This window comes from Lepidothrix coronata, unplaced genomic scaffold (genome assembly GCF_001604755.1).
Source record: "Lepidothrix coronata isolate B3197 unplaced genomic scaffold, Lepidothrix_coronata-1.0 Scaffold28, whole genome shotgun sequence".
Lineage (NCBI taxonomy): Eukaryota > Metazoa > Chordata > Aves > Passeriformes > Pipridae > Lepidothrix > Lepidothrix coronata.
The window spans coordinates 1,748,755-1,764,007 of NW_016690208.1; the positions used below are offsets into that span (position 1 = coordinate 1,748,755).

At 49.5% G+C, this 15,253-nt stretch overlaps 1 protein-coding gene across 2 annotated transcripts; it reads left to right on the plus strand.

The window, feature by feature from the left end:
- The first annotated feature begins 2 nt into the window (after positions 1–2).
- On the plus strand, positions 3–14,360 carry MIGA2 (mitoguardin 2). 2 transcript variants are annotated; one of them, XM_017810417.1, is made up of 16 exons: positions 3–113; positions 1,154–1,396; positions 2,016–2,226; positions 3,107–3,219; positions 5,454–5,565; positions 6,017–6,156; positions 7,559–7,676; positions 7,860–7,960; positions 8,455–8,570; positions 8,995–9,067; positions 9,625–9,711; positions 9,936–10,034; positions 10,407–10,541; positions 11,258–11,311; positions 12,174–12,290; positions 12,883–14,360. In XM_017810417.1, exons 2-16 carry the CDS (start codon positions 1,301–1,303, stop codon positions 13,084–13,086), a joined length of 1,776 nt encoding a protein of 591 aa, XP_017665906.1. In that variant the 5' UTR covers positions 3–113; positions 1,154–1,300; the 3' UTR covers positions 13,087–14,360. The 2 variants fall into 2 exon arrangements, with proteins under 2 accessions (XP_017665906.1, XP_017665907.1); XM_017810418.1 differs by having other exon boundaries at positions 7,562–7,676.
- The last annotated feature ends 893 nt before the right edge of the window (positions 14,361–15,253 follow it).

Genomic DNA, 15,253 nt, shown 5'->3' on the forward strand with positions numbered 1-15,253 from the left:
CGGGGGGGCTGCGGCGCGGGGGAAGGAGACGCTGCCCTTCCGCGGCCATGGCGGGCAGCGGGGCCGCCGGCGGGGCCCGCCCGGCCCGCGGGGCCCGCGCACCCCCCGCAGCGGTGAGTGGGGGGGGGGGGCTTCCCTCCAGCCCTGCCCTGACCTGCCCGCCGGGCCGCACCATGGCTGGGGAGAGGGGGAAGAAAGGAGAGGGGGACCCCCGGGTGGAGCCGGGCATGGGGGTGCGGGGGGTGGCGCGGGGGGGATGCTCGGGGGTGCGCGGGATGTGGGGGTGCGTGGATGCTCCGCGGGTGCGTTGGCGGGGCCCCGAGTGCTGCAGTGCAGGTGCGGGGGGTCCCACGGGGCGCTCCCCGCACCGGGGGGTTTGTAAAGCGGGGCGGGGGGGGTGCGCGGACGGAGCGGCTCCCGCGGTGCCGTCCCGGCGCGGTGACCCCAGGCTGTTTGCTGTGCCCGGGGTCTCTGGCACTTCGCTGTTCTCAGCTGTGCTGTGGCCGGAGCGTTGTGTTTAACCTTGTGGGGAGCCCGTGTCCAGTCCCCGCGCGCTCCCCCTGCCTTGGGACCATTCCCTGCTGTGCTCCCAGAGTGGGTTTTGGCAGTGGGGGGGAGGAGGTTTCGGGCAGGGGCAGGGGGTGGTCACACAGCTCTGGGGTCACACATCAGTGCTCTCTGTAGCTCTGCCCTTGAGCACATCCCTCCGGCCCAGCTCCCGGCAGAACTCTGAATGAACTCCTGCTCAAACCCCCCTTGGTTGGTGCCTCTGAAGGAGGGCTGTGATGAACAGAAAGGAGAGTTTTGACAGTGAAAACATGTGTGTTGTTATTTGTAATAATTGGGGTGGGTTTTTTATATGGAGACTGCAAACAAAGTCCCCCCAGCCATGTGCAGCTGGCTCTGGTGTGTGTAGAAACCTCTGGCAGGTATCAAATCCCAGCATGCTGCTGCTGCAGAGCAGTTTGGGAATGTGCCCCTGTGGTTGGTAGGAGAAGCAAAGGAATTGCTGCTGTCGGTGAGATGGTTTAGATCTCCTGCTGGGCACTGCTGCTTCAAGTGACCCAGTGTGTGGTTTGTTAAGTGCAGTACAAGGAGGAGGGGCAGGCCCCGTGTGTCACTCGCTCACCCAATTTTTCCCCTCTTCCCACAGGAGGAGGATTGCTGGATGAAGGCCAGCCCCAGGACTTGGAGCCAGATGTCAGAGAGAAGGTGGATTCCCTTGTGAGCAGCTCCCACAGCCCCCACAAGTGCCCTTCCCCTCGGCAGCTCCGGGAGGTGCCAAGGTCCCCGCGCAGACATGGCATTTAGGAGGACAGAGGGAATGTCCATCATGCAGGCCTTGGCCATGACCGTGGCAGAGATCCCCGTGTTTGTTTACACGACTTTTGGGCAGGTACAACAAAAGGCTTTCCTGTCAGAGTCCTCGGATTTGCTCTGTGGGGTTGTGAGGGATGGAGGCACACTGGGGTGGTACTGGGGGTTTGCAGTTTGAGGGTTTGGAAGAACTGCTGGGAGAGTTTGGGCTGGTGGAAGAAAGTTGCTCAGGGTGGACTTGGAGAGGGGAGAGAAGCTCTTCCCACATCCCTCCCTGGAACACCTGGGTTCAGCCTCTCTCTTCATCAGAGGCGCTAAAAAAAGACTTTTGTTTGAAAGAAGGGTAACATATTTCCCACTTGTAGCAATGCAACGCTTGGAGCAATAAAGCTCAGCTTTATAAAGCACGCCAGGGTTTCAGAGCTGGATTTGGGTAACCGGGATTGCATCTGCTACGGGCTGTGCGCAAATTTGGCAGCGTGTTGTGGTAAGACTAAGTTCTCCAGGCCCTGTCAAGATGATGCTCCGCAGTTTCTCTGCTGCTGAGTCTCAGTTGCGTGGCAGGCGCTGCCTGTGGGTGGCAGGGGAAAGCCAAGGTATCTCGTGTTTAACACTGTATTTTTTTTTCTTAAAAAAAAAAAAAAAGGTGGTGGAATTGGATTTTCACTGTTGCTCTTTCCTATCTTTTGTGTTCAAAGTCTGTGTTCTCTCAGCTGAGGCTCTCTCCAGGCCTGAGGAAGGTGCTGTTTGCCACAGCCCTCGGGACAGTTGCCTTGGCTCTTGCGGCTCATCAGCTGAAGCGCCGTCGCCGTCGGAAGAAGCAAATCGCTCCCGAGAAATGTGGATTTAAACCAGGAGGGATCACAGTGCCCATCCTGCCAACCAGAAGGGTCTCCTCTGTGAAGAAAGGTCGGCCTTGCACAAAGGGAAAATCCCCCAATTCCTTCTGTGAGGGTGCTCAGGGAGGCACGGGAAGTTCCTGATGGGAAAGCAAAGGCATTTGTGTAGTGCTTCGATCCAGAATGAAATGAGAAGCCTGATGCTCAGTGCCATGAACATAAGAGTTTGGGGAGGAAAGGGAGAGACCCTGAACTCAAAGTCTTTGGGGACAAAAAGGTGGCACTGAGGTTTTCACCAAGGTTTGCAGTTCCTATACCCTTTCCTGCAGACAGCCTGTGCCTTTCCCTGATAATAATGACCAGGCACAGGGTGACCTGGTTGCATATTGATCTGGTGATGCCAATGTGACGTCTCATCCAGGGTCCTGTGCTGAGCTGAGGGGAGGGTGGCCTGGGCCAGGCTGGGGAGTCAGGAGTGTCTGTCCAACTCTGGCTGGTGGTTCCTGGACCTTGGGCAGCTTCTTTACTTGCTTGATATTTGGAGTAAAACTGGCCAAAGTCCTCAGCAAAGCACTTTAGGGATTAAGGATTTGTTTTTTGAAGCGTATGAAAATCTTTAGGCATTTTTAATAATAACCAAGGGAGCAATGTCTATTCTCTGCCTGGCTGGAGGGAAGGTGGAGAAGTTTTTCCTTTGTTCTTTCTAACTTGCCTCTTGCTATCCATAAGCAGCGAATTCATTCCTCAGCCTCAGTTTCCCACTGACAGCAGTTTTCTTAGTGTTTCATAGCAAAACAGAGCATAGAGAAGATCTATGACTTAATTTTAGGTATTGGATGCTGCTTTACCCATTTGCAGTCACAATGGACAGGGTGATGTTCCTCTCCCTGTTCACAGCTCGAATCACCTGAGCCTAAAATCCTGTTTTTGTGTGACCTTCCCAACTGCAGGCTACTCCAGCAGGAGGGTCCAGAGTCCTGGCAGCAAGAGCAATGACACGCTCAGCGGGATTTCCTCCATTGAGCCCAGCAAACATTCCAGTTCCTCCCACAGCCTCGCCTCGGTAAGGACCTTCTTGGCAGGGCTGGGAGATGTGAGTGCATGGACCTGTAACGAGATCACCAAGTCCTTGGGCTTGTGCTGGCCAGTGGAAAATGCCAAAGCCTTTGGAGCAGAACAGGTTACAGTGTAATTGTAGGGCGGGTTCTGTCATTAACCTTGCACTGAGGCTCTGGAGTTCCCTGCGTGAAACCAGAGCAGCAATTTCCTGTGGCCAAGAACTCCAGGGAACATCCCAGTTCTTTGGCCAACAAGGAGCTGCAGGAGGGACTTCCCTGTGGGACATGGGCACAATTCCTTGGGGCTCTCTGTGACCTGCTGAAGGAGTGAGGTTGGGTTGTTGCTGGGTCTCACAGCAATGTTTGCTTCTTTGCTTCCCTCCATGGTGGAGGTTTGGTGGCCCAGCAGCCCCTGTGCCAGCAAAGCCCCTCCTGTGCTGGGGCTGATCACAGGTTGCTTTGTTGTCAAAACCAAATTGACTACCAAAATCTGATAGCTCTGTTCAGGAAACAGCACAGGCTGAAAACACAGCCTTGTCATTCTACCTCCTCCAAAGCCAAAAGCAGCCTATAAATACAGGTAATTCAGGCTTAGCCAGGCAGGAGAAGCCATCAGTGATTATATCCATCTCTTGTGAGATTCAAAACGGAAGTGTTTGTGGCTTCAAGACCTGTTTTACATCCCCATTGCTCGGAGCCTCACGTTCTCTTGGAGCAGCAGGGGGACAGGTGAAGTTCTGTGATGGTGAAACCCTCCCTTGTCATCACCCAGGCTTGGAGGCTGGTTGGCACTGCTGGGGAAGGAGAGGGAAAAATGACCCCTTGGAAGGGATCTGTTGGGCACCAGCACCCTCCAGGACGTGCAGCTATTGCTCTATTTAGTTAAAGCATCAAAAGTTGCCAAAATCTGTGCGGTCCCAAGCGTGTCTCCAGCAGGCGGCAGTGCTGGCACGGCCCTGCTCCCGCATTCCCTGGGGAACTGGGATGTGATGGGACGTGTCAGCGAGGACCAGGCTCTGGCCTCTCTCCCTCTGCAGGGACTTCAACATCCATTTAATTCCCCCACGGCTTCTCCATTCCCACACACGCTGTCCCAGGTTTTGTATTGCTGAAGTCTGTTTCTCTTTAGATAAAAAACTATCAAAATTCCTTTTTCCCACTGCTGGTGCCTGGGTGGGGATATTCCCACCGGGAGGGATCTGTTCCCATACCCCCTTCATTGTGTGAAAGCTGAGTCTGTGACACTGTTCTTACTGATTTCATGTTCCTTGATGGGCAAACAGCTCATCCCTTGCACAGCTGCAGGTTTTACCTGTGGTCTCATCTCCTTCCTGGGGCTCCTCTCTGCCATCCAGTGCACTGACGATTTGCAATTCTGGATGTCAAAGGGATTTATTAACACTCCACAGGGATCAGTCAATGGAGGTGGGGCAAGAATTCATCTGTGAGCTGATTATTGCAGCTTTTTTCTAGTACCAGGCTCAAGTTTCTCTAAGCCACATGCAAACACTGATCACTGATAGTCTTGAACTCGGCACTTTTTTGGGTCAGACTTCAGGAGACATTGATGCCCTGGTGGGAAATTGGACAAAGCTGCCACTTTGCTGTGTGGATTGTAGTGCCCAGCCCTCCCTGGAGAGGGTTTGGTTCCAAAGAGAAGAGTGAGGATTCTCCTTGCCCTCTGGGGATTCCTCAGCTGTAATTTTACTGGGAATCTGTTCCTTTATTTGGACTGTGGTTGTTTCCCCCCCACCTTCCAGTGGTTTTTGTACAGACAGCTGGGGTTGACATGAGCTTTCCATCAAAATCCTGGTGCCTTGGTAGGGATTGCTTTGGAGCTTTCCCAGGCTGTCACCTCCATCAGTGCTCTCCTGCTCGTGCTCGTCATTGTACAGCTCAAGTTTCCTAATGAAGCTTCAGCATAAATTGGTTGGGAAGGTATTTCCCACACAACTTTCTGTGCTTTCAAAGGCACCGTTGTGGTGCTGGGTGGAGAAGGGCAGGAATTCTCACCTTGCCTCCCCTCCTGAGCACATCTACCAAGCAGGGCGAGGGCAGTAACCCTTGACATCTCCCCCTTTCCAGGCAAGGGAGCACCAATACAGGGAAGCACAAGGGCAAACGTGGGGAAGGAAAATGCCTTTTTGTTAAAATTGAACTGCTGGTGGTGTTTGTGTGGTCTTACCATGGCTACCTTTGGAGAGAATTCAGTTTGGTGCCCTCTGCTCCCTCCCTGCAGATGGTGGCTGTCAACTCCTCCAGTCCAACACCTGCAGGAATGTGGGAGGCCCAGGCAATGGGAGATGCTGGAGCCATTGGGGATGCCAGTGCAGAAAGCCTCTATGTTCAAGGTAAGCAAGCACAAGGGGGACATCACCCTGGGGGAGTTGAGGGAGCAAGAAAAGGGTGGGAATTGACACAGAACTCTGACAGGAAGCTCTCTCATGTTCTCAACTTAAACTCAGTCACTTGTCAGTTATAAAAATCCCATCTCCTAAAAACACATTTATCTCTTTTGTCAGTGAGTAATTTACTTCTAAAATACTGTTCTCGAGCAACAGGCCCATCTTGTGCAGAGAACAGCATTTTGGAAGTAACACAGCTGATGTTTTAACTGATTTGGGGATGTTCTCCTCAACTTTAATAAAAAAAAAAAACATTGGGAAATAAATACTTTTATCCTTTCAGCTGGGGAGAGATTTCCCTCTTTGCTGGTTTGTCTGAGTGAGCAAAGACTCATCCTGTATTTCTGTTCCTGAGTGGCCTGGCACTCTCACAGCTGGTATTTGGTTGCATTTTCAGGCATGGAGCTGTTTGAGGAGGCCCTGCAGAAATGGGAACAGGCACTGAGCATCAGGCAGAGGGACAGTGCCAGTACCAGCACCCCTGTGCCCTGGGACAGCAGGAAACAGCAGGAGAGCATATCTGAGAATATTTCAGAGGTAGGTGCCCGCTGTTCCCTTGCAGTGGCCAGCTGGGGAACATGCTGAAAGGCCAGCCTGGATGCTGGAAGGAGTAATTAGTGGGAGGTTAAAAGGACAGCAAATTAAGGGCAGAGTCAGGCCAGACTCTGTTTAAGAGCTGTCTGTATCTGCAGCTTCCTTATGCAATGGGGACTGGGTGTTTTTAATTTCTTTCTCTTTTTGATAAGTCTCGCCCCCTCATTCCCCAGCTTTCCTACCCACCTTCCAGCCTCATGTCACTCACTGTCACTCGTGTCCTCCCATGGCAGAGCCTGTGGTAGGAAAAGGCTGGGATGAATTCAGCACTGCTTTGCCTGCCAGTGCTGTCTCTGTCATTTCTTAATGCATTTGAAAGTGGAGAACTTGACGGTCACTGTCACTTCCTGGGGATGAATCAACTGGGATTCCTGGGAATTCCAGTATTTTAGGACAGCCCCTTGCTGTCTTGGACTTGAGGATTATGCAGGGAAGACCTGGGATAAGAGGAGGTTCAACCTAGAATGGCTCAGTGACAGCCACAAAGCTAAAAAGAGCTGCTGTAGCTCAGGACTGTGGAAGTTGATGCACTCTCAAATCTCCAGTTCTCACTGGCAAAAAGTCTTCCCAGTCCCCTGTAAACAGGACCTGGAGTAGTAAGTCTGTGGGACATTTGTCTTTTGTGCTGGATAATGTTTATCCAAGTCGAATCTGGATTCTGCTGTTGTTGGCTCTCCTTGAAGAGTCCTGTAGGATTTCTAAAACTGCCTTAAAAACCAGTTGATTCCTTATCAAAATAGATTTTGTGCTTCTTGTTAATGCTTCTGTCTTCTGGGTGAGATACTCATGCAAACACAGGGGCATGAAGGCAGGATACTGTGTAAGTCTTATTTTTCTCCCTTTTTTTTTTCCTATCCTCCTGTGTTGCTCACAGCAAACTTTGCTTATGCCCAGCACCTTAATCCAAGGACTCTTACTCTGTTATCCAGTTATCCAGTTCTGGATAATCTGTTATATTCAACACAGGTTTCCTTATGGGAGTTCCTCTTGAAATTAGGCTAAAGTCACAAGTCAGGAGAATTAAGTGCTCTGTAACTCATTAAAATACCTGTTTTTCTGGATGGCAGGTTAAAGTTCTTTAGTTCTTTCTTCCTTTTTTTAAAAAGAAAAAAAAATTGTGAAGCTCAAAAGCCAGAGGGTTTGAATAGGCTGTATAGAAGCTTCTCTTCCCTGTGCATTATTAGCTGCATTGTAGGATTAATGACTCCTCTCTCTTTTTATTTTTAATCATTTAATCTGCAAACTGTAAATCCCATTTTTACTGAAAATTCCCTCCCGTATTTCGTGCTGTCAATCTGCCCCTGCCCAGCTGGCTAACTAAGGGTGGCATTTCTGTATGTTCAAGGAGGAGTCCCAGAAAAGGGAGTTTGCTGAGAAGCTGGAGTCCCTCCTGCACCGAGCCTACCACCTCCAGGAAGAGTTTGGATCCTCACTCCCATCAGACAGCATCCTGCTGGATCTGGGTATGGCACCTGGGGTGGAGATGCATTAAAATGGCAGGTTTTTGTCTGGTTTTACATCTTTTCTGTAAGCCAGGCAATGGAGGAGTGACACAGGGCTGCTTGTGGGGGTGGGAGAGAGCACAGCAGCGGAGAGGAGTGGTAGTCCATGAACTCCAACACATCCAGGTTCTTTCCCTCCTCCAGAGAAGACTTTAATGCTCCCGTTGGCGGACGGATCGCTGCGGCTCCGGACGGATGATGAGGACAGCTCAGCTTCTGAGGATTCCTTCTTCTCTGCAGCAGAGGTGACTTCAGTGCCAGCTGTGTCACAGTCCAGTTGCTTGGAGGGAAGGCACGAAAGCAGCAGAGCCAAACACATCTGGGTAGAGGAAGATGATAAAACTCAGAGCAACAGCCCCAAGCTGGGGGTTCATGATGGATGTCAGGAAAAGCTTTTTAATTAGGGGGGTGGTGCAGGCTGTTCCAACCAGCACTTCCATGTCATCTTTCTGTCTACTGTAGAAAACACGGTATAACAGCTAGGAAAGTATTGCTATCTAACATAAGGTGACTTGGCTGTGTAAATTTTAGGGGATATTGAGCTGTGTCAGAGCTGAGACAGCTTTTGGTGGGAAAAGAAATAGCTTTGCCTGAAATAACTGTCACTGAAAGACTTTGCTAGCTGAAGATTCTGTGATTCTACGCAGCAGGTCTGTCTTGCTTTTGCGCGGTCTCTGAATATTTGCAAATATTTAACAAGATCATTTTGCTCTCCCCATGGCTCTTGCCACCTCTGCAGCTCTTTGACTCTCTCCCCTTTGAGGAAATGCCATTCCACCTCTCCAGGCCAGTGGCAGCATATGAAGAAGCCCTGCAGCTGGTGAAGGAAGGGAAGGTCGCCTGCCGGACGCTGAGGTGAGGGGCCAGCTTGTGTCGAGGCTCCTTTGGGCAGTGTCAGCACATCATTTGCCTTTGAGCAGCCCCATTACCAGAGAAACTGGGTCCTAAATTCACAGCATCCTTCCTGCTGGTTTGGACTTTCCAGGGAATTAGCCCCAGATTTTAGGTCATGCATGTTAAGAAAGAGTAATTGTCCCAGGAAATTAGGAATAGGAATGTGACTGTTCTGGGACACTGTTACAGGCATAGCCCTGCACTGTAACAGCCTGGCAGAGGTGCTGTGGTTCCCCAGGGAGCTGGACAAAGGGAATGTGGTTTTTCCTTTCTCCTATCCATAGACTGGGAATTCATTTTTTTTGGTTTTAGGGGACCAATAGTTGGTAGGAACACCAACATCAGGAGTACTGGAATTTATACAATCCTTCCCCTTTCCCTCTAGGACGGAGCTCCTTGGCTGCTACAGTGACCAGGATTTCCTGGCAAAGCTGCACTGTGTCAGGCAGGCATTCCAGGTGAGAACAGCTCCAGGCTCCTGGGTTTCCATGGCATGTGGCAGCATGTTCTCCTCCAGCCTGAACTCTTGTTGCTTAATTCTGTAATCCCATTCTGATCAGTATGATTTGGAAAAAGAGGGGATCCCCTGGTCCCTGTGCCCAGCTAGAGTGATGGTTACATGGCCACTGATGCTGGTTTAGTTCTGGGAAGTTAAAGTCTGGGAAATTCAGAGTTGCCCAGAAGCTTTTACTCCCACTTATGAGCTTTCAAATGGGCTGGTGTCAGACCTCTGAGGTGGGGGAGCAAGGTTTCCTTCTTCCCACAGTCCTCTTCTGGCAGTGTATGGAGCCTGAACAGCAGCTTCCAGTATTCTTGACAATTCCAGTCTTTCAACCTAATTTTGAAGTCGTGTCCTGGAGAGAGCAGTTTTGTTTTCTAGACTCCAGCTTATTCAAGGTTAAGAACACTGGTGTGTGCAGCTTTGCACCACTTCGAGTCCTGTCCTTTTCCTTCCTCCCAGCTCAGGATCTGTGTGGGGGAAGGTGCTCACACGACTTCTGTGTTCCCTCTGCAGGAGCTGCTGGAGGATGAAAGCAATCAACTGTTCTTTGGGGAGGTTGGGAAGCAGATGGTGATAGGACTGATGACAAAGGCTGAAAAGGTAGGAAGTTTGTGTAAGAACTAAGCTATGTCTTGAGCCGGGGGACACTTGTTCCTCCATCCCAGCCCAGAGTCTGTCCAGTGTGTTGGAAGAAGAAAATTTCATCTGCATGCTGGTGACTTTTATGATGTTGATGAGAGCTCAAATCGGAGTAGTCAAACTTTGCTGAAATGTGCCCACAGCTGTTGTACCTTCTGAAGTGTTTTGTTTCTCTGCTCTCCCAGAATCCCAAAGCTTTCCTGGAAAGCTACGAGGAGATGCTGCGTTATGCACTGAGACAAGAGACCTGGCCGACTACTCAGCAGGAGCTGGAGGGAAGAGGGGTTGGTAAAGACATTATCTTTGCAGAGTTGCAGAGGAGTTGGAAGATAATTGCTGAGAGGTTGTGGACACCCCATTCCTGGAGGTGTTCAAGGCCAGGGCTGGACGGGGCTCTGAGTAACCTGGTCTAGTGGAAGGTGTCCCTGCCCATGGCAGGGGATGGAACTGGATGATCTTTAAGGTCCCTTCCAACCCAAACCATTCTGTGGTTCTGTGGTAAATGGATATGTAGGAATGGCCTAGGAATGAAAGAGCTGCCGCTGAAATATGATTACCTTGACTTCAGCTACGTTTTGTTGCTTCAAACCAAAAGCGTAAAGTCTCCTTTTTTTTTAAACCTGTTCTCTTTACAGACTGTTCTGCTCCCTTGACAGGTGGTGTGCATGAGTTTCTTTGATATTGTGCTGGACTTCATCCTCATGGATGCTTTTGAGGACCTGGAGAACCCGCCCTCCTCCGTGCTGGCCGTGCTGCGCAACCGCTGGCTCTCTGACAGCTTCAAGGAGACGGTGTGTGAAACAGGGAGTCCTTGTGCTGAGCCTTGAGATCTCAGTGACAGGGCTAGAAAAGAGCACAACCTCGTCTGCTTTGGCTGAGCTGAATTCTCTCTTTGTAAATACCATGCTTTCCTCGAGCTCTGGACAACCATCTTCTGCTGCATGGAAATTGTTTACAGGAAAGCCTTCCTTGTTTTGGAAGCATCTCGTTGGCAACCAGACTTTATTGCTCTGGGGGCCTTTATCAGCGATGCCACGGAGATGTTAAAAGATGACAACACATATTTTTATGAATGAGAGTAAGAGGATCAAAGTGTAGGGAAAGATACGTGTGTTAGCACATGGCCATTCATTCTGGTGGTACCTCACCAGACACTGATGCTAAAAAAGCAGTGATTCCCTCTAGTCCTGGCCCCCAGCTGCATGTTTAAGTTTGATAGAGTGAGAATAAGATGGTTGGGAGGCACCTTTTAACAGCTGTCTGTTTACAGTGGATTGTGGGCTGTTGGGCAACTGTGTCAGATCATATTAGAAATTTAAAAAGCCCTTCGGCTTCTCTGGAATGGATCTGGAGTGGCTAAATCTGCTTCCAGTTCGCTTCACTTTTGTCATTTTAAGAGTTGTTGGCACAAAAGGGCCACTGCTTTGATGTTTTGACGGCAATGTGTTGGTAAACTTCAGGTTTTTTTAATGTAATCCCAGTAACTGATAGTCTCTCTTTATTGTAGGCTCTGGCAACTGCCTGCTGGTCAGTTCTGAAAGCAAAAAGGAGGCTTCTGATGGTAAGCAAGATGAATTAAAAGGGAAAGAATCTAATGTATTTGAAGATGAAAGGAGAACACCTACATCTTGACAAAATATAAAATCTTAAGTGGTAGAAGACTGAACTGAGTCACATTTCTTTGTGATGCTTTAGAGCACTGGGGTCCTGTTGTCACTGCTCCACTGCCATGCCAGTATTTTACTCTGTCAGATGGAGTTTATTCTCCCTTTTTCTTAATGTAAGCAAGAAAGATTCACATTCTCCACTTCTTCGCTCCCCAGCACTGATCCTGACTAGTTATTACTTGATGAGTTTAACTTAAATCTGTGACTTCCTAAAGTATCACACTGGATGAGTTCATAGACCTGGGGAACAGGAAGCTGCAACTTCACAACTTCAGTTCTGCCACAGGATCTGTGGCCTCTGGCAGGTTTTCAGCTCGATCCCACAGCCATCTGGTACCACAGGGCTTGCCCTGTGAGGTGGCACAAAGAGAAGTGAGAGCTTTGGAAGCTGTGCTGGTGTTGTCCTGCAGTAGCTCTGGCTTGGATATTTACATCTCCTTCCCTGGCTTGGGCTGGAGATTTTAAATAGAGGCTATAAAGACTGGCTGGTGGTTGCTTTTCATTTTCTTCTCTTTGTTTTGCTCCTGACATAGTAGTTTAAAAACATGAAGATAGTAATCCTTCAGGGGATCTAAAAGATAAATTTAGTTCTGCAGGAAGAGATGTTCCTAATAGCTCTGAACTTCACTTACTGAAGTTACTTCAGTTACTGAAGTTCAGTGCTTTCTGGCAGGGAGGTTTGGTAGCCGATATGGAATAAGCTGCTAATTCTGTCTGAGAATGAAGACCAACCAATTCTTGCCTTCCCTGTGGCAGGTACCAGATGGCTTTATCTCTCATTTCTACTCCGTATCGGAGCATGTCAGTCCTGTTCTAGCCTTTGGTTTTCTGGGGCCCAAGCAGCAGCTCTCTGAAGTCTGCAGTTTCTTCAAGGTAAGGTGGCTTTTCTGTACCTGGGCTGTGTGGGACTCCTGTCTGCAGGTGTGTGTTCTTGGTGACTGATGTGGCATTAAGAAACTCGGCTCTGTACAAAAGCCTTTTGAAAGTCACTTGGTTTTGAGATGCAGATTGCTGAATTGAGATTGATAAGGATTCCCAGCAGAATTTACTATAGCTGACAACAAAACTGTGTGATGAGATCAATTTATATCATCAGTATTGGAAAAGATTATGGGTGCATATGCTGAAAGTTTTGTATTTGATCTTAAAGCTTGAATTGTCTTGTTCTGGTTGATAGTGTTAGGAGACGTGAGACATGAGAACGTGTTGCATCCATTAAATGTTTGCATGGATATTGCCATGCCCATCAGCATTGCTTTCCTGGCTTCAGGAGCTCTGCTCTCCTGTTCCAGAGGCATGAGGGGATCTATCCACCAGAGTAATCCCCCGCCTGATGCAGGTCTTTGCTTGGATGGCAGATGTGCAGAATTCCTTATGGGGTTCTCTGCTTGCTGCAGTCCAGGCAGCCGGTGCTGGCAGGTGGAAGGAGGTCCCCTGACTGTAAACCTTCCCTTTCTTTTTGCAGCATCAGATAGTGCAGTATCTGAAGGACATGTTTGATTTCGACAACGTGAGGTACACGACGGTGCAGCTGCTGGCAGAAGACATTCTGCAGCTGTCGCGGCGGCGCAGCGAGATCCTCCTGGGATACCTGGGCACCGAGAGCTCCCCGGAGATGAACGGCACGCTCCCTGGGGAAACAGAGCCACTGAAGGAGGAGCTCATCTGATGTCAGGGGAGGAAAACACTTTTTGTACAAGGACCTTTTCCCCCCCAGAGGTGGATAAAACTACCTGCAGCGTGCAGCGGTGGCAGCAAGACTGTCTCAACACACCTGGCGGGACCTTCTGCTTTTTGTAGCCAGTACAAAAAGTGTTTGCTGGGATGGATCCAGGACCACTTGCCAGCTTATGGTTTGAATTTCTTCTTTGTTCCACCTTCCTGTTCTTTTTATTATTATTACTTTTAATGTGTCATATATACATTGTGTCCTGAACTGCCCGGGGCCCAGATTTTTGCTCATTCTCTTGAATAGGGCAAACATACGTTCCTGTTTTGCCTGTGTGTGTTTTCTGGGAGGTAATTCCTGATGTTTACGGTGTGGGAACAAGAATGTCATTAGTAAATTCTCCACTTGACCATTAGCTTCTCAAGGAGGCTTTGCTTGCTTTGGGATTTTATTACCGGTCCTCTCTGCTGTGTTCCTACAGACATTAATTACTGCTGATTTTTACTTTCCCTGTGTTAACACATGCAATGTGACTGGTGAAAATTTCTTTCCTGAGGAGGAAGAAATAGTTCTGTAAAGCACTGAAGCAAAATGCAGTCTGAAGCTCTGGGGAAACTGGTCTGTTCCCTTGGTGTTGCTGCTCTTTGCAGACCAGATGACAGGGTCTGTGCTGTGGTAATCTTTGCTTAGGAGGTTGCTGAGGTCTGTGTTTGCCCCCAGGGCAAGTTAGTGTGAGGAGGGGATTTGCATCCTGCCTGTACATCGTGCACAAAGTGTTTACCATCCATCGAAGTGCCTTGCTGGATTTCAGAATGAGCCAGCAGCAGGTTTTTGCTGGGTAGGAGGTGTGGGGTGTGTGCAGGAGGGAAACAGTGTAATGTGGTGCCTATTGCTGTTATGCACAAGGTGGTCAGAGGTGTAGAGGTTGGATGTGTGCACAAAAGGGGTTGTGTGTGCAGATAGTTGGAGAGCTGGGGTCAAGCTTCTAGAGAGGAAATGACTCTTGATAGTCTGTCAGTCCTAACAAACAGAGTTTTGGGTAATGATGGAGAGTGTGTGGGTGTATGATGTGGTTCTGCTGGGGTTGGGTCTCCTCAAATGCTGTGGTCCTGACTGCACGGCCAGCACCTGGAATCTGGCTGCTTTGGGATGTGAGCTGAGTTGGATACTGGTGTGGGACAGCAGCAGTGGAGTGTGCTGGACTTGCAGAATCATAGAATATGCTGAGTTGGAAGGGACTCATCAGGATCATCAAGTCCGACCCCCGGCCCTGCACAGGACGCCCCAAGAATCCCATCCTGTGCCTGAGAGCGTTGTCCAAACGCTCCTTGGACTCAGACAGGCTTGATGCTGTGACCACTTCTCTGGGGAGCCTGTTCCAATGCCCAACCTCCCTGTGAGGGAAGAACCTTTTCCTGATACCCAACCTAACCCTCTCCTGACTCAGCTTCATGCTGTTGACTTGAGGCAATCCTGGCTTTTGTGTGAGGTTTGCAGTGATTTGCTGAGTCCTCTGAATGCAGTGTCACAGGTGAAGTTGAGGTCCAGCCTTGCTTTCTCCTATTTCAGTCTGCATAAAGCTCCAAGTCCCACCCTTGGAATGGGGAGGTCTTCAGGACTTCCACAAAAACATGAGCTTCACTGTTTTTGTTCCAGACTGACTGGGTGCCCCTTGTTCTGTTCCAGGTAAAAGACACAAGTCTTATCCAGCCATATTTTTGCAAAGGGAAAAAAATAAATATGTAAGAATCTGGAATTTCCATATTAGTGGGAAGTCAGTGCATGGGCTTGGAGAATACAAATCTCTTGTCTCTCTTCAGATATCCAGTGCGGATTCTGCTGGTAAAAGCAGGTAGGAAGTAAACAGAGAAAAAAGTAAACAGGAGGATGTAAAAGGAGCAGATTAATGTGCTGTGCCATGTGCTCTGGGGTCACCCTGCTTGAGCAGGGAGGTGGGACCAGATGACCCACTGTGGTCCCTTCCAACCTGACACGTTCTGTGATTCCCTGAAATGCTCCTGAGATGTTTGCAAGGGGGTAAGTGTAGAGCACGTAACATCTGGTGCTCTGTAAGCACATCAGGCTGATGTGGCTTATCCTGGAAACCAGATTAATGCAATAAACAGGACAATGCTGAGGCAGAAATGAGGAGCAGCTGCCCAAAGTG

Coding starts and splice junctions, on each gene's coding strand:
- MIGA2 (XM_017810417.1), top strand. CDS start 1,301: ATGGCATTTAGGAGGACAGAGGGAATGTCCATCATGCAGGCCTTGGCC. Junction 10,542..11,257: donor CTGACAGCTTCAAGGAGACG/GTGTGTGAAACA, acceptor TCTTTATTGTAG/GCTCTGGCAACTGCCTGCTG. Junction 11,312..12,173: donor CAAAAAGGAGGCTTCTGATG/GTAAGCAAGATG, acceptor TCCCTGTGGCAG/GTACCAGATGGCTTTATCTC.